The sequence below is a fragment of the Hemibagrus wyckioides genome, linkage group LG29 (assembly GCF_019097595.1).
Source record: "Hemibagrus wyckioides isolate EC202008001 linkage group LG29, SWU_Hwy_1.0, whole genome shotgun sequence".
Classification (NCBI taxonomy): Eukaryota; Metazoa; Chordata; class Actinopteri; order Siluriformes; family Bagridae; genus Hemibagrus; species Hemibagrus wyckioides.
The window spans coordinates 1657337-1674836 of NC_080738.1; the positions used below are offsets into that span (position 1 = coordinate 1657337).

Here is a 17500-nt window from a genome sequence, read left to right on the forward strand (position 1 = left end):
ACACACACACACACACATCAGGCTTAAAGTAAATAACTGTGTGACTCAGTAACAGCTGCAGTGTTCGTCTGTGATGCTGTGCAGATTCTTCCAGTGTGTGTGTGTTTGGGGGTGGGGTGTGTGTGTGTGTGTGTGTGTGTAAGGAAGGGGGGGGGGTTCAGGGGTTCTCTCTCTCAGTGGATTTACGGTCTGCTGACTAGTAAATATTTCACTGCCATATGTTAATGAAATTTCAGCTGGGGTGGGCGGGACTTACTGTTGGGTCTGAAAACAATGGTCAGTGTTCCATATGTTTATATATGTTCAGTGGAATGTCTAGGAACCGGACACTGCACTCACCCACTCGTGCACCAGGACATAATCTCTCAATCCTCCTTTATTTACTGTCGAATCACTGCACCACACTAACTCATACGTGCTCATAGTGAACCTGAAACACACACACACACACATATACAGAAACACACAAACACACACACACACAAACATATACAGAAACAAACAAACACACACACAAACACACAAACATATACAGAAACACACACAAACATATACAGAAACACAAACAAACACACACACACACACACACACAAACATATACAGAAACACACACAAACACACACGCACACATACACATACAGAAACACAAACACACACACACACACATATACAGAAACACACAAACACACACACACACAAACATATACAGAAACACAAACAAACACACACACAAACACACAAACATATACAGAAACACACACAAACATATACAGAAACACAAACAAACACACACACACACACACAAACATACAGAAACACAAACACACACACACACAAACATATACAGAAACACAAACAAACATATACTGGGCCTGCACACACACTTGCCTGGGCCGTATACAGGAGCCTGGGCACACACACTGGGCATGTGGAGCACTGGACAGGCCTGCACAGACCTGGGCACTGGGCATGAACAAACAGACAGGCACTGCACCTGGACCTGCCTGCACATGTCTGGGCCAGCAGGAGCCTGAATAGGCCTGACACGCACTGCGCACAGACATGCAGGAGCCTGGAGCACCTGCACACTGGGCAGTAATGCAGGAACACCTGAGCCACACACCTGGGAGGAAACCTGAACACGCACACACACCTGGGCATGTGCAGAGAGCACACAGACCTGCACACACACAGACATGTGCAGAACACACCACTGCACACACACACCTGAGAACACACACACAGAGCATGTCTGGAGCACACTGAGCACACACACCTGAGACACACACACACACCTGGGTATGCAGACACACCTGGACACACACACACAATAAACATACTGCACACACACCTGGGCATGCTGGAGAACCTGACACACACACCACCTGAATATACAGAAACACCTGAGAACACACACACACAGGCCACACACACACACACATGCAACACTACACACACACACAGACATGTCTGAGGCTGCCTGAACACACACACATATGTGGAGCCTGAACAGACCACACACCTGAGCATGTCTGGACACACACACAAACACACAAACACACACACAAACACACACAAACATATACAGAAAACACACACACATATACAGAAAACACACACACAGAAAAAAAGACACAAACACATAAGAATTACCACATTTGTGTGTGTGTGTGTGTGTGTGTGTGTGTGTGTGTGTGTGTGTGTCTGTATGTGTGTGCATGTACCAGAAGAGTGAATACAGCAGGCCCAAGACTCCTCCCAGTAACTGGTGTGGTGTTGAAAGGCAGGAGAATAAAGGCATGCAGGCCACACCCACCTTCAGTGCAGCAGTCATATACACAAACACTGAGACACACACACACACACACACACACACACACACTTTCTTTAGCCTGCTATCTAATATTACCACCTGTCCTAAAAATTGGACATCAAACATCACACAACACTCACACACACAAATTAAACAAAAACTGTGTAGTGTGTGTTACAGTGTAGTGTGTGTTATAGTGTAGTGTGTGTAGTGGTGTGTGTTACAGTGTAGTGTGTGTTATAGTGTAGTGTGTGTAGTGGTGTGTGTTACAGTGTAGTGTGTGTTATAGTGTAGTGTGTGTAGTGGTGTGTGTTACAGTGTAGTGTGTGTTATATTGTAGTGTGTGTTATAGTGTAGTGTGTGTTACAGTGCAGTGTGTGTAGTAGTGTGTGTTACAGTGTAGTGTGTGTAGTGGTGTGTGTTACAGTGTAGTGTGTGTTATATTGTATTGTGTGTAGAGGTGTGTGTTATAGTGTAGTGTGTGTTACAGTGTAGTGTGTGTTATAGTGTATTGTGTGTAGAGAAGTGTGTTATAGTGTAGTGTGTGTTACAGTGTAGTGTGTGTTATAGTGTATTGTGTGTAGAGGTGTGTGTTATAGTGTAGTGTGTGTTACAGTGTAGTGTGTGTTATAGTGTAGTGTGTGTTACAGTGTAGTGTGTTATAGTGTAGTGTGTTACAGTGTAGTGTGTGTAGTGGTGTGTGTTATAGTGTAGTGTGTGTAGTGATGTGTGTTATAGTGTAGTGTGTGTTACAGTGTGGTGTGTGTTATAGTGTATTGTGTGTAGTGGTGTGTGTTACAGTGTAGTGTGTGTAGTGGTGTGTGTTATAGTGTAGTGTGTGTAGTGGTGTGTGTTATAGTGTAGTGTGTGTGTCTGTATGTGTGTGCATGTACCAGAAGAGTGAATACAGCAGGCCCAAGACTCCTCCCAGTAACTGGTGTGGTGTTGAAAGGCAGGAGAATAAAGGCATGCAGGCCACACCCACCTTCAGTGCAGCAGTCATATACACAAACACTGAGACACACACACACACACACACACACACACACACTTTCTTTAGCCTGCTATCTAATATTACCACCTGTCCTAAAAATTGGACATCAAACATCACACAACACTCACACACACAAATTAAACAAAAACTGTGTAGTGTGTGTTACAGTGTAGTGTGTGTTATAGTGTAGTGTGTGTAGTGGTGTGTGTTACAGTGTAGTGTGTGTTATAGTGTAGTGTGTGTAGTGGTGTGTGTTACAGTGTAGTGTGTGTTATATTGTAGTGTGTGTTATAGTGTAGTGTGTGTTACAGTGCAGTGTGTGTAGTAGTGTGTGTTACAGTGTAGTGTGTGTAGTGGTGTGTGTTACAGTGTAGTGTGTGTTATATTGTATTGTGTGTAGAGGTGTGTGTTATAGTGTAGTGTGTATTACAGTGTAGTGTGTGTTATAGTGTATTGTGTGTAGAGGTGTGTGTTATAGTGTAGTGTGTGTTACAGTGTAGTGTGTGTTATAGTGTAGTGTGTGTAGAGGTGTGTGTTATAGTGTAGTGTGTGTTACAGTGTAGTGTGTGTTATAGTGTAGTGTGTGTTACAGTGTAGTGTGTTATAGTGTAGTGTGTTACAGTGTAGTGTGTGTAGTGGTGTGTGTTATAGTGTAGTGTGTGTAGTGATGTGTGTTATAGTGTAGTGTGTGTTATAGTGTAGTGTGTGTAGTGATGTGTGTTATAGTGTAGTGTGTGTTACAGTGTGGTGTGTGTTATAGTGTATTGTGTGTAGTGGTGTGTGTTACAGTGTAGTGTGTGCTACAGTGTAGTGTGTGTTATAGTGTATTGTGTGTAGTGGTGTGTGTTATAGTGTAGTGTGTGTTACAGTGTAGTGTGTGTTATAGTGTAGTGTGTGTTACAGTGTAGTGTGTGTTATAGTGTAGTGTGTGTTACAGTGTGGTGTGTGTAGTGGTGTGTGTTATAGTGTAGTGTGTGTTATAGTGTAGTGTGTGTTATAGTGAATTGTGTGTAGTGGTGTGTGTTATAGTGTAGTGTGTGTTACAGTGTAGTGTGTGTTATAGTGTAGTGTGTGTTACAGTGTAGTGTGTGTAGTGGTGTGTGTTATAGTGTAGTGTGTGTAGTGGTGTGTGTTATAGTGTAGTGTGTGTTATAGTGTAGTGTGTGTTACAGTGTAGTGTGTGTAGTGGCGTGTGTTATAGTGTAGTGTGTGTTACAGTACAGTGTGTGTTATAGTGTAGTGTGTGTTACAGTGTAGTGTGTGTAGTAGTTTGTGTTACAGTGCAGTGTGTGTAGTATTGTTTGTTACAGTGCAGTGTGTGTAGTAGTGTTTGTGTTACAGTGTAGTGTGTGTAGTATTGTGTGTTACAGTGCAGTGTGTGTAGTATTGTGTGTTAGAGTGTAGTGTGTGTAATATTGTGTGTTACAGTGTAGTGTGTGTAGTATTGTGTGTTACAGTGCAGTGTGTGTAGTATTGTGTTACAGTGTAGTGTGTGTAGTATTGTGTGTTACAGTGTAGTGTGTGTAGTATTGTGTGTTACAGTGCAGTGTGTGTAGTATTGTGTGTTACAGTGTAGTGTGTGTGTAGTAGTTTGTGTTACAGTGCAGTGTGTGTAGTATTGTGTGTTACAGTGCAGTGTGTGTAGTATTGTGTGTTACAGTGTAGTGTGTGTAGTATTGTGTGTTACAGTGCAGTGTGTGTAGTATTGTGTGTTACAGTGCAGTGTGTGTAGTATTGTGTGTTACAGTGCAGTGTGTGTAGTAGTTTGTTTATGCAGTGCAGTGTGTGTAGTAGTTTGTGTTACAGTGCAGTGTGTGTAGTATTGTGTGTTACAGTGCAGTGTGTAGTATTGTGTTACAGTGCAGTGTGTGTAGTATTGTGTGTTACAGTGCAGTGTGTGTAGTATTGTGTGTTACAGTGTAGTGTGTGTAGTATTGTGTGTTACAGTGCAGTGTGTGTAGTATTGTGTGTTACAGTGCAGTGTGTGTAGTAGTTTGTGTTACAGTGCAGTGTGTGTAGTATTGTGTGTTACAGTACAGTGTGTGTAGTATTGTGTGTTACAGTGTAGTGTGTGTAGTATTGTGTTACAGTGCAGTGTGTGTAGTATTGTGTTACAGTGCAGTGTGTGTAGTATTGTGTGTTACAGTGCAGTGTGTGTAGTATTGTGTGTTACAGTGTAGTGTGTGTAGTATTGTGTGTTACAGTGCAGTGTGTGTAGTATTGTGTGTTACAGTGTAGTGTGTGTAGTATTGTGTGTTACAGTGTAGTGTGTGTAGTATTGTGTGTTACAGTGCAGTGTGTGCAGTATTGTGTGTTACAGTACAGTGTGTGTAGTATTGTGTGTTACAGTGTAGTGTGTGTAGTATTGTGTGTTACAGTGTAGTGTGTGTAGTATTGTGTGTTACAGTGTAGTGTGTGTAGTATTGTGTGTTACAGTGTAGTGTGTGTAGTATTGTGTGTTACAGTGTAGTGTGTGTAGTATTGTGTGTTACAATGCAGTGTGTGTAGTAGTTTGTGTTACAGTGCAGTGTGTGTAGTATTGTGTGTTACAGTGTAGTGTGTGTAGTATTGTGTGTTACAGTGTAGTGTGTGTAGTATTGTGTGTTACAGTGTAGTGTGTGTAGTATTGTGTGTTACAGTGTAGTGTGTGTAGTATTGTGTGTTACAGTGTAGTGTGTGTAGTAGTTTGTGTTACAGTGCAGTGTGTGTAGTATTGTGTGTTACAGTGTAGTGTGTGTAGTATTGTGTGTTACAGTGTAGTGTGTGTAGTATTGTGTGTTACAGTGTAGTGTGTGTAGTATTGTGTGTTACAGTGTAGTGTGTGTAGTAGTTTGTGTTACAGTGCAGTGTGTGTAGTATTGTGTGTTACAGTGTAGTGTGTGTAGTATTGTGTGTTACAGTGCAGTGTGTGTAGTAGTTTGTGTTACAGTGCAGTGTGTGTAGTATTGTGTGTTACAGTGTAGTGTGTGTAGTATTGTGTTACAGTGTAGTGTGTGTAGTAGTTTGTGTTACAGTGTAGTGTGTGTATTATTGTGTGTTACAGTGTAGTGTGTGTAGTATTGTGTGTTACAGTGCAGTGTGTGTAGTAGTTTGTGTTACAGTGTAGTGTGTGTAGTATTGTGTGTTACAGTGTAGTGTGTAGTAGTTTGTGTTACAGTGTAGTGTGTGTAGTATTGTGTGTTACAGTGTAGTGTGTAGTAGTTTGTGTTACAGTGCAGTGTGTGTAGTAGTTTGTGTTACAGTGCAGTGTGTGTAGTATTGTGTGTTACAGTGTAGTGTGTGTAGTATTGTGTGTTACAGTGTAGTGTGTGTAGTATTGTGTGTTACAGTGAAGTGTGTGTAGTAGTTTGTGTTACAGTGCAGTGTGTGTAGTATTGTGTGTTACAGTGTAGTGTGTGTAGTATTGTGTGTTACAGTGTAGTGTGTGTAGTATTGTGTGTTACAGTGTAGTGTGTGTAGTATTGTGTGTTACAGTGCAGTGTGTGTAGTAGTTTGTGTTACAGTGCAGTGTGTGTAGTATTGTGTGTTACAGTGTAGTGTGTGTAGTATTGTGTTACAGTGTAGTGTGTGTAGTAGTTTGTGTTACAGTGTAGTGTGTGTAGTATTGTGTGTTACAGTGCAGTGTGTGTAGTAGTTTGTGTTACAGTGTAGTGTGTGTAGTATTGTGTGTTACAGTGTAGTGTGTGTAGTATTGTGTGTTACAGTGCAGTGTGTGTAGTATTGTGTGTTACAGTGCAGTGTGTGTAGTAGTTTGTGTTACAGTACAGTGTGTGTAGTATTGTGTGTTACAGTGCAGTGTGTAGTATTGTGTTACAGTGCAGTGTGTGTAGTATTGTGTGTTACAGTGCAGTGTGTGTAGTATTGTGTGTTACAGTGTAGTGTGTGTAGTATTGTGTGTTACAGTGCAGTGTGTGTAGTATTGTGTGTTACAGTGCAGTGTGTGTAGTATTGTGTGTTACAGTGCAGTGTGTGTAGTATTGTGTGTTACAGTGTAGTGTGTGTAGTAGTTTGTGTTACAGTGCAGTGTGTGTAGTATTGTGTGTTACAGTGCAGTGTGTAGTATTGTGTTACAGTGCAGTGTGTGTAGTATTGTGTGTTACAGTGCAGTGTGTAGTATTGTGTTACAGTGCAGTGTGTGTAGTATTGTGTGTTACAGTGCAGTGTGTGTAGTAGTTTGTGTTACAGTGCAGTGTGTGTAGTATTGTGTTACAGTGCAGTGTGTGTAGTATTGTGTGTTACAGTGTAGTGTGTGTAGTATTGTGTGTTACAGTGTAGTGTGTGTAGTATTGTGTGTTACAGTGTAGTGTGTGTAGTATTGTGTGTTACAGTGCAGTGTGTGTAGTAGTTTGTGTTACAGTGCAGTGTGTGTAGTATTGTGTTACAGTGCAGTGTGTGTAGTATTGTGTGTTACAGTGCAGTGTGTGTAGTATTGTGTGTTACAGTGTAGTGTGTGTAGTATTGTGTGTTACAGTGCAGTGTGTGTAGTATTGTGTGTTACAGTGTAGTGTGTGTAGTATTGTGTTACAGTGTAGTGTGTGTAGTATTGTGTGTTACAGTGCAGTGTGTGCAGATTTGTGTGTTACAGTGCAGTGTGTGTAGTATTGTGTGTTACAGTGTAGTGTGTGTAGTATTGTGTGTTACAGTGTAGTGTGTGTAGTATTGTGTGTTACAGTGTAGTGTGTGTAGTATTGTGTGTTACAGTGCAGTGTGTGTAGTATTGTGTTACAGTGTAGTGTGTGTAGTAGTTTGTGTTACAGTGCAGTGTGTGTAGTATTGTGTGTTACAGTGCAGTGTGTGTAGTATTGTGTGTTACAGTGTAGTGTGTGTAGTATTGTGTGTTACAGTGCAGTGTGTGTAGTATTGTGTGTTACAGTGTAGTGTGTGTAGTATTGTGTGTTACAGTGTAGTGTGTGTAGTATTGTGTGTTACAGTGTAGTGTGTGTAGTATTGTGTGTTACAGTGCAGTGTGTGTAGTATTGTGTGTTACAGTGTAGTGTGTGTAGTATTGTGTGTTACAGTGTAGTGTGTGTAGTATTGTGTGTTACAGTGCAGTGTGTGTAGTATTGTTTGTTACAGTGCAGTGTGTGTAGTATTGTGTGTTACAGTGTAGTGTGTGTAGTATTGTGTGTTACAGTGCAGTGTGTGTAGTAGTTTGTGTTACAGTGCAGTGTGTGTAGTATTGTGTGTTACAGTGTAGTGTGTGTATTATTGTGTGTTACAGTGCAGTGTGTGTAGTAGTTTGTGTTACAGTGTAGTGTGTGTAGTAGTTTGTGTTACAGTGTAGTGTGTGTAGTAGTTTGTGTTACAGTGCAGTGTGTGTAGTAGTTTGTGTTACAGTGCAGTGTGTGTAGTATTGTGTGTTACAGTGCAGTGTGTGTAGTATTGTGTGTTACAGTGTAGTGTGTGTAGTATTGTGTGTTACAGTGCAGTGTGTGTAGTAGTTTGTGTTACAGTGCAGTGTGTGTAGTATTGTGTGTTACAGTGTAGTGTGTGTAGTATTGTGTGTTACAGTGTAGTGTGTGTAGTAGTTTGTGTTACAGTGTAGTGTGTGTAGTAGTTTGTGTTACAGTGTAGTGTGTGTAGTAGTTTGTGTTACAGTGCAGTGTGTGTAGTAGTTTGTGTTACAGTGTAGTGTGTGTAGTAGTTTGTGTTACAGTGCAGTGTGTGTAGTATTGTGTGTTACAGTGCAGTGTGTGCAGTATTGTGTGTTACAGTGCAGTGTGTGTAGTATTGTGTGTTACAGTGCAGTGTGTGTAGTATTGTGTGTTACAGTGTAGTGTGTGTAGTATTGTGTTACAGTGTAGTGTGTGTAGTATTGTGTGTTACAGTGCAGTGTGTGTAGTATTGTGTTACAGTATAGTGTGTGTAGTATTGTGTGTTACAGTGCAGTGTGTGTAGTATTGTGTGTTACAGTGTAGTGTGTGTAGTATTGTGTGTTACAGTGTAGTGTGTGTAGTAGTTTGTGTTACAGTGCAGTGTGTGTAGTATTGTGTGTTACAGTGCAGTGTGTGCAGTATTGTGTGTTACAGTGCAGTGTGTGTAGTATTGTGTGTTACAGTGTATTGTGTGTAGTAGTTTGTGTTACAGTGCAGTGTGTGTAGTATTGTGTGTTACAGTGCAGTGTGTGTAGTATTGTGTGTTACAGTGTAGTGTGTGTAGTATTGTGTTACAGTGCAGTGTGTGTAGTATTGTGTGTTACAGTGCAGTGTGTGTAGTATTGTGTGTTACAGTGCAGTGTGTGTAGTATTGTGTGTTACAGTGTAGTGTGTGTAGTATTGTGTGTTACAGTGTAGTGTGTGTAGTAGTTTGTGTTACAGTGTAGTGTGTGTAGTAGTTTGTGTTACAGTGTAGTGTGTGTAGTATTGTGTGTTACAGTGTAGTGTGTGTAGTAGTTTGTGTTACAGTGCAGTGTGTGTAGTAGTTTGTGTTACAGTGCAGTGTGTGTAGTATTGTGTGTTACAGTGTAGTGTGTGTAGTATTGTGTGTTACAGTGTAGTGTGTGTAGTAGTTTGTGTTACAGTGTAGTGTGTGTAGTATTGTGTGTTACAGTGTAGTGTGTGTAGTATTGTGTGTTACAGTGTAGTGTGTGTAGTATTGTGTGTTACAGTGCAGTGTGTGCAGTATTGTGTGTTACAGTGTAGTGTGTGTAGTATTGTGTGTTACAGTGTAGTGTGTGTAGTATTGTGTGTTACAGTGTAGTGTGTGTAGTATTGTGTGTTACAGTGTAGTGTGTGTAGTATTGTGTGTTACAGTGCAGTGTGTGTAGTAGTTTGTGTTACAGTGCAGTGTGTGTAGTATTGTGTGTTACAGTGTAGTGTGTGTAGTATTGTGTGTTACAGTGTAGTGTGTGTAGTATTGTGTGTTACAGTGCAGTGTGTGTAGTAGTTTGTGTTACAGTGCAGTGTGTGTAGTATTGTGTGTTACAGTGCAGTGTGTGTAGTAGTTTGTGTTACAGTGTAGTGTGTGTAGTATTGTGTGTTACAGTGTAGTGTGTGTAGTATTGTGTGTTACAGTGTAGTGTGTGTAGTAGTTTGTGTTACAGTGCAGTGTGTGTAGTATTGTGTGTTACAGTGCAGTGTGTGTAGTATTGTGTGTTACAGTGTAGTGTGTGTAGTATTGTGTGTTACAGTGTAGTGTGTGTAGTAGTTTGTGTTACAGTGCAGTGTGTGAAGTATTGTGTGTTACAGTGTAGTGTGTGTAGTAGTTTGTGTTACAGTGTAGTGTGTGTAGTATTGTGTGTTACAGTGCAGTGTGTGTAGTATTGTGTGTTACAGTGCAGTGTGTGTAGTATTGTGTGTTACAGTGTAGTGTGTGTAGTAGTTTGTGTTACAGTGTAGTGTGTGTAGTATTGTGTGTTACAGTGTAGTGTGTGTAGTAGTTTGTGTTACAGTGTAGTGTGTGTAGTATTGTGTGTTACAGTGCAGTGTGTGTAGTATTGTGTGTTACAGTGCAGTGTGTGTAGTATTGTGTGTTACAGTGTAGTGTGTGTAGTAGTTTGTGTTACAGTGTAGTGTGTGTAGTAGTTTGTGTTACAGTGTAGTGTGTGTAGTATTGTGTGTTACAGTGTAGTGTGTGTAGTATTGTGTGTTACAGTGCAGTGTGTGTGTAGTATTGTGTGTTACAGTGTAGTGTGTGTAGTATTGTGTGTTACAGTGTAGTGTGTGCAGTATTGTGTGTTACAGTGTAGTGTGTGTAGTATTGTGTGTTACAGTGTAGTGTGTGTAGTATTGTGTGTTACAGTGCAGTGTGTGTAGTAGTTTGTGTTACAGTGTAGTGTGTGTAGTAGTTTGTGTTACAGTGCAGTGTGTGTAGTAGTTTGTGTTACAGTGCAGTGTGTTTAGTATTGTGTGTTACAGTGTAGTGTGTGTAGTATTGTGTGTTACAGTGTAGTGTGTGTAGTAGTTTGTGTTACAGTGCAGTGTGTGTAGTATTGTGTGTTACAGTGCAGTGTGTGTAGTATTGTGTGTTACAGTGTAGTGTGTGTAGTAGTTTGTGTTACAGTGTAGTGTGTGTAGTAGTTTGTGTTACAGTGTAGTGTGTGTAGTAGTTTGTGTTACAGTGTAGTGTGTGTAGTATTGTGTGTTACAGTGCAGTGTGTGTAGTATTGTGTTACAGTGTAGTGTGTGTAGTATTGTGTGTTACAGTGTAGTGTGTGTGTAGTATTGTGTTACAGTGCAGTGTGTGTAGTATTGTGTGTTACAGTGTAGTGTGTGTAGTATTGTGTGTTACAGTGCAGTGTGTGTAGTATTGTGTGTTACAGTGTAGTGTGTGTGTAGTATTGTGTGTTACAGTGCAGTGTGTGTAGTAGTTTGTGTTACAGTGCAGTGTGTGTAGTATTGTGTGTTACAGTGCAGTGTGTGTAGTATTGTGTGTTACAGTGCAGTGTGTGTAGTATTGTGTTACAGTGCAGTGTGTGTAGTATTGTGTGTTACAGTGCAGTGTGTGTAGTATTGTGTGTTACAGTGCAGTGTGTGTAGTATTGTGTGTTACAGTGCAGTGTGTGTAGTATTGTGTTACAGTATAGTGTGTGTAGTATTGTGTGTTACAGGGTAGTGTGTGTAGTATTGTGTGTTACAGTGCAGTGTGTGTAGTATTGTTTGTTACAGTGCAGTGTGTGTAGTATTGTGTGTTACAGTGCAGTGTGTGTAGTATTGTGTGTTACAGTGTAGTGTGTGTAGTATTGTGTGTTACAGTGCAGTGTGTGTAGTATTGTGTGTTACAGTGTAGTGTGTGTAGTATTGTGTGTTACAGTGTAGTGTGTGTATTATTGTGTGTTACAGTGCAGTGTGTGTAGTATTGTGTGTTACAGTGTAGTGTGTGTAGTATTGTGTGTTACAGTGCAGTGTGTGTAGTATTGTGTGTTACAGTGTAGTGTGTGTAGTATTGTGTGTTACAGTGTAGTGTGTGTAGTATTGTGTGTTACAGTGTAGTGTGTGTAGTATTGTGTGTTACAGTGTAGTGTGTGTAGTATTGTGTGTTACAGTGTAGTGTGTGTAGTATTGTGTGTTACAGTATATTGTGTGTAGTATTGTGTGTTACAGTGCAGTGTGTGTAGTATTGTGTGTTACAGTGTAGTGTGTGTAGTATTGTGTGTTACAGTGTAGTGTGTGTAGTATTGTGTGTTACAGTGTAGTGTGTGTGTAGTATTGTGTGTTACAGTGTAGTGTGTGTAGTATTGTGTGTTACAGTGTAGTGTGTGTAGTATTGTGTGTTACAGTGCAGTGTGTGTAGTATTGTGTGTTACAGTGTAGTGTGTGTAGTATTGTGTTACAGTATATTGTGTGTAGTATTGTGAGTTACAGTGCTGTGTGTGTAGTATTGTGTGTTACAGTGTAGTGTGTGTAGTATTGTGTTACAGTATATTGTGTGTAGTATTGTGTGTTACAGTGTAGTGTGTGTAGTATTGTGTGTTACAGTGTAGTGTGTGTAGTATTGTGTGTTACAGTGTAGTGTGTGTAGTATTGTGTGTTACAGTGTAGTGTGTGTAGTATTGTGTGTTACAGTGCAGTGTGTGTAGTATTGTGTGTTACAGTGTAGTGTGTGTAGTATTGTGTGTTACAGTGTACTGTGTGTAGTATTGTGTGTTACAGTGTAGTGTGTGTAGTATTGTGTGTTACAGTGTAGTGTGTGTAGTATTGTGTTACAGTATATTGTGTGTAGTATTGTGTGTTACAGTGCAGTGTGTGTAGTATTGTGTGTTACAGTGTAGTGTGTGTAGTATTGTGTGTTACAGTGTAGTGTGTGTAGTATTGTGTGTTACAGTGTAGTGTGTGTGTAGTATTGTGTGTTACAGTGTAGTGTGTGTAGTATTGTGTTACAGTATATTGTGTGTAGTATTGTGTGTTACAGTGCAGTGTGTGTAGTATTGTGTGTTACAGTGTAGTGTGTGTAGTATTGTGTTACAGTATATTGTGTGTAGTATTGTGTGTTACAGTGCAGTGTGTGTAGTATTGTGTGTTACAGTGTAGTGTGTGTAGTATTGTGTTACAGTATATTGTGTGTAGTATTGTGTGTTACAGTGTAGTGTGTGTAGTATTGTGTGTTACAGTGTAGTGTGTGTAGTATTGTGTGTTACAGTGTAGTGTGTGTAGTATTGTGTGTTACAGTGTAGTGTGTGTAGTATTGTGTGTTACAGTGCAGTGTGTGTAGTATTGTGTGTTACAGTGTAGTGTGTGTAGTATTGTGTGTTACAGTGTAGTGTGTGTAGTATTGTGTGTTACAGTGTAGTGTGTGTAGTATTGTGTGTTACAGTGTAGTGTGTGTAGTATTGTGTGTTACAGTGCAGTGTGTGTAGTATTGTGTGTTACAGTTTAGTGTGTGTAGTATTGTGTGTTATAGTGTAGTGTGTGTAGTATTGTGTGTTACAGTGTAGTGTGTGTAGTATTGTGTGTTACAGTGTAGTGTGTGTAGTATTGTGTGTTACAGTGTAGTGTGTGTAGTATTGTGTTACAGTGTAGTGTGTGTAGTATTGTGTGTTACAGTGTAGTGTGTGTAGTATTGTGTGTTACAGTGTAGTGTGTGTAGTATTGTGTGTTACAGTGTAGTGTGTGTAGTATTGTGTGTTACAGTGTAGTGTGTGTAGTATTGTGTGTTACAGTGCAGTGTGTGTAGTATTGTGTGTTACAGTGCAGTGTGTGTAGTATTGTGTGTTACAGTGCAGTGTGTGTAGTATTGTGTGTTACAGTGTAGTGTGTGTAGTATTGTGTGTTACAGTGCAGTGTGTGTAGTATTGTGTGTTACAGTGCAGTGTGTGTAGTATTGTGTGTTACAGTGTAGTGTGTGTAGTATTGTGTTACAGTGTAGTGTGTGTAGTATTGTGTGTTACAGTGCAGTGTGTGTAGTATTGTGTTACAGTATAGTGTGTGTAGTATTGTGTGTTACAGTGCAGTGTGTGTAGTATTGTGTGTTACAGTGTAGTGTGTGTAGTATTGTGTGTTACAGTGCAGTGTGTGTAGTATTGTGTGTTACAGTGTAGTGTGTGTAGTATTGTGTGTTACAGTGCAGTGTGTGTAGTATTGTGTGTTACAGTGCAGTGTGTGTAGTATTGTGTGTTACAGTGCTGTGTGTGTAGTATTGTGTGTTACAGTGCAGTGTGTGTAGTATTGTGTGTTACAGTGCAGTGTGTGTAGTATTGTGTGTTACAGTGTAGTGTGTGTAGTATTGTGTGTTACAGTGTAGTGTGTGTAGTATTGTGTTACAGTATATTGTGTGTAGTATTGTGTGTTACAGTGCAGTGTGTGTAGTATTGTGTGTTACAGTGTAGTGTGTGTAGTATTGTGTGTTACAGTGTAGTGTGTGTGTAGTATTGTGTGTTACAGTGTAGTGTGTGTAGTATTGTGTTACAGTATATTGTGTGTAGTATTGTGTGTTACAGTGCAGTATGTGTAGTATTGTGTGTTACAGTGTAGTGTGTGTAGTATTGTGTGTTACAGTATATTGTGTGTAGTATTGTGTGTTACAGTGCAGTGTGTGTAGTATTGTGTGTTACAGTGTAGTGTGTGTAGTATTGTGTGTTACAGTGTAGTGTGTGTAGTATTGTGTGTTACAGTGTAGTGTGTGTAGTATTGTGTGTTACAGTGTAGTGTGTGTAGTATTGTGTGTTACAGTGTAGTGTGTGTAGTATTGTGTGTTACAGTGTAGTGTGTGTAGTATTGTGTGTTACAGTGCAGTGTGTGTAGTATTGTGTGTTACAGTGTAGTGTGTGTAGTATTGTGTGTTACAGTGTAGTGTGTGTAGTATTGTGTGTTACAGTGTAGTGTGTGTAGTATTGTGTGTTACAGTGTAGTGTGTGTAGTATTGTGTGTTACAGTGCAGTGTGTGTAGTATTGTGTGTTACAGTGTAGTGTGTGTAGTATTGTGTGTTACAGTGTAGTGTGTGTAGTATTGTGTGTTACAGTGTAGTGTGTGTAGTATTGTGTGTTACAGTGTAGTGTGTGTAGTATTGTGTGTTACAGTGCAGTGTGTGTAGTATTGTGTGTTACAGTGTAGTGTGTGTAGTATTGTGTGTTACAGTGCAGTGTGTGTAGTATTGTGTGTTACAGTGTAGTGTGTGTAGTATTGTGTGTTACAGTGTAGTGTGTGTAGTATTGTGTTACAGTATATTGTGTGTAGTATTGTGTGTTACAGTGTAGTGTGTGTAGTATTGTGTGTTACAGTGTAGTGTGTGTAGTATTGTGTGTTACAGTGTAGTGTGTGTAGTATTGTGTGTTACAGTGTAGTGTGTGTAGTATTGTGTGTTACAGTGCAGTGTGTGTAGTATTGTGTGTTACAGTGTAGTGTGTGTAGTATTGTGTGTTACAGTGTACTGTGTGTAGTATTGTGTGTTACAGTGTAGTGTGTGTAGTATTGTGTGTTACAGTGTAGTTTGTGTAGTATTGTGTTACAGTATATTGTGTGTAGTATTGTGTGTTACAGTGCAGTGTGTGTAGTATTGTGTGTTACAGTGTAGTGTGTGTAGTATTGTGTGTTACAGTGCAGTGTGTGTAGTATTGTGTGTTACAGTGTAGTGTGTGTAGTATTGTGTGTTACAGTGCAGTGTGTGTAGTATTGTGTGTTACAGTGTAGTGTGTGTAGTATTGTGTGTTACAGTGCAGTGTGTGTAGTATTGTGTGTTACAGTGCAGTGTGTGTAGTATTGTGTGTTACAGTGCAGTGTGTGTAGTATTGTGTGTTACAGTGTAGTGTGTGTAGTATTGTGTGTTACAGTGTAGTGTGTGTAGTATTGTGTGTTACAGTGTAGTGTGTGTAGTATTGTGTGTTACAGTGTAGTGTGTGTAGTATTGTGTGTTACAGTGCAGTGTGTGTAGTATTGTGTGTTACAGTGTAGTGTGTGTAGTATTGTGTGTTACAGTGTAGTGTGTGTAGTATTGTGTGTTACAGTGTAGTGTGTGTAGTATTGTGTGTTACAGTGTAGTGTGTGTAGTATTGTGTGTTACAGTGCAGTGTGTGTAGTATTGTGTGTTACAGTGCAGTGTGTGTAGTATTGTGTGTTACAGTGTAGTGTGTGTAGTATTGTGTGTTACAGTGTAGTGTGTGTAGTATTGTGTGTTACAGTGTAGTGTGTGTAGTATTGTGTGTTACAGTGCAGTGTGTGTAGTATTGTGTGTTACAGTGTAGTGTGTGTAGTATTGTGTGTTACAGTGTAGTGTGTGTAGTATTGTGTGTTACAGTGTAGTGTGTGTAGTATTGTGTGTTACAGTGTAGTGTGTGTAGTATTGTGTGTTACAGTGTAGTGTGTGTAGTATTGTGTGTTACAGTGCAGTGTGTGTAGTATTGTGTGTTACAGTGTAGTGTGTGTAGTATTGTGTGTTACAGTGCAGTGTGTGTAGTATTGTGTGTTACAGTGTAGTGTGTGTAGTATTGTGTGTTACAGTGTAGTGTGTGTAGTATTGTGTGTTACAGTGTAGTGTGTGTAGTATTGTGTGTTACAGTGTAGTGTGTGTAGTATTGTGTGTTACAGTGTAGTGTGTGTAGTATTGTGTGTTACAGTGTAGTGTGTGTAGTAGTGTTTGTGTTGCACCTTTGAGATAAGACAGCGTGTACGGTAGTGTGAACGGAAGCGGGTTGCTGATGCCGATGATCAGGTTCACCATGTGGTGAGTCACGGCACCGAAAGCAAAAGCGTAGGACCATCGATTCTCCAGAGTGCTGGTGAAGTCCACGGGTCTAACACAAACACACACACACACACACACACACACATACACAAAGAGTTCGTCTAACAGTAATGTTATGTATTGTATGGGTAATGGGTGTGGCAGGGGGAGTGGGTGTGGCAAGGGCGTGGTTTATGGGTTTTGTTAATCCTGAAACTGGTTTTTAAACTCACACCACGACACCGAATCGGCCGCGCAGACACAGAAATCTCCTCTCAAAGGAATAAATCTTCTTTCTCTTCTGTACGAATGACAGCAGTATGATAATTATCACCTGCACACACACACACACACACACACACTTTTATTGCATAAATGAATCACATCAACACACTAAACTATTTTACTGTAGTTATATAAATTATATATATTTATTATATATATAGGTGTCTGAACCAATGAGAGCGTTTGGGATAAGTGTAAGACTGCCGCAGGGCTGAAAGGAAGCGGGGAAAAAAGTGGGCGGATAAACAAACACGGAGACAGGCACGGGAGAGAGAGAGAGAGAGAGAGAGAGAGCGTTAACTCGCTTTAACTCATGACAATCATGCGATTAATCGCAATTAAAAATTTTAATCGTTGCCCAGCCCTAATATACCTACACTGAAAAAAATTATTCATTGAATTTACCCAATTTTCTTAAGTTAAGTGGTTGCAATCAATTTATTTTAGCTAGATTTAAATAAATAAATTGAGTTCAAAGTCAGTGAACTTAATTTATTTATTTAAATGTAGCTAAAATAAATTGATTGCAACGGTCAATAAATTGATTAGAAAGGTCAACACGACCCTAAACATCATCATCATAAGAATCCACATCAGTGCTGATTATCATGTCTCTGGAAACGTGTTTGATTTGTTTATCTTATTAATTTAATCATGAATTTGATTTAAACAATTCATAAAAACAGTTAATAAAAGTTTAATAAAGTACAAACACAGATGAAGAAGGTGAAGATGAAGAACTCACAGCAGGAAGCAGACTGACCCCCAGGATATACTGATCATAATTCTCACACTCCTGTTTTGTAACTGTCCT

The 17500-nt window shown here is 39.9% G+C and overlaps 1 protein-coding gene across 1 annotated transcript in view; it reads right to left on the reverse strand.

Annotated features, from left to right (window-relative positions):
• LOC131348836 (stimulated by retinoic acid gene 6 protein-like) overlaps positions 1-17500 on the reverse strand; it is a 25324-nt gene that overhangs the window by 6751 nt on the left and 1073 nt on the right. The window contains exons 3-7 of the mRNA XM_058384005.1: positions 17432-17500; positions 16635-16735; positions 16326-16471; positions 2707-2827; positions 340-430 (exon numbers count right to left, since the gene is read on the reverse strand). The exon at positions 17432-17500 is cut by the window's right edge and continues 4 nt beyond it. Coding sequence (XP_058239988.1) covers positions 340-430; positions 2707-2827; positions 16326-16471; positions 16635-16735; positions 17432-17500 — 528 coding nt within the window. The remainder of the gene's footprint in view (positions 1-339; positions 431-2706; positions 2828-16325; positions 16472-16634; positions 16736-17431) is intronic.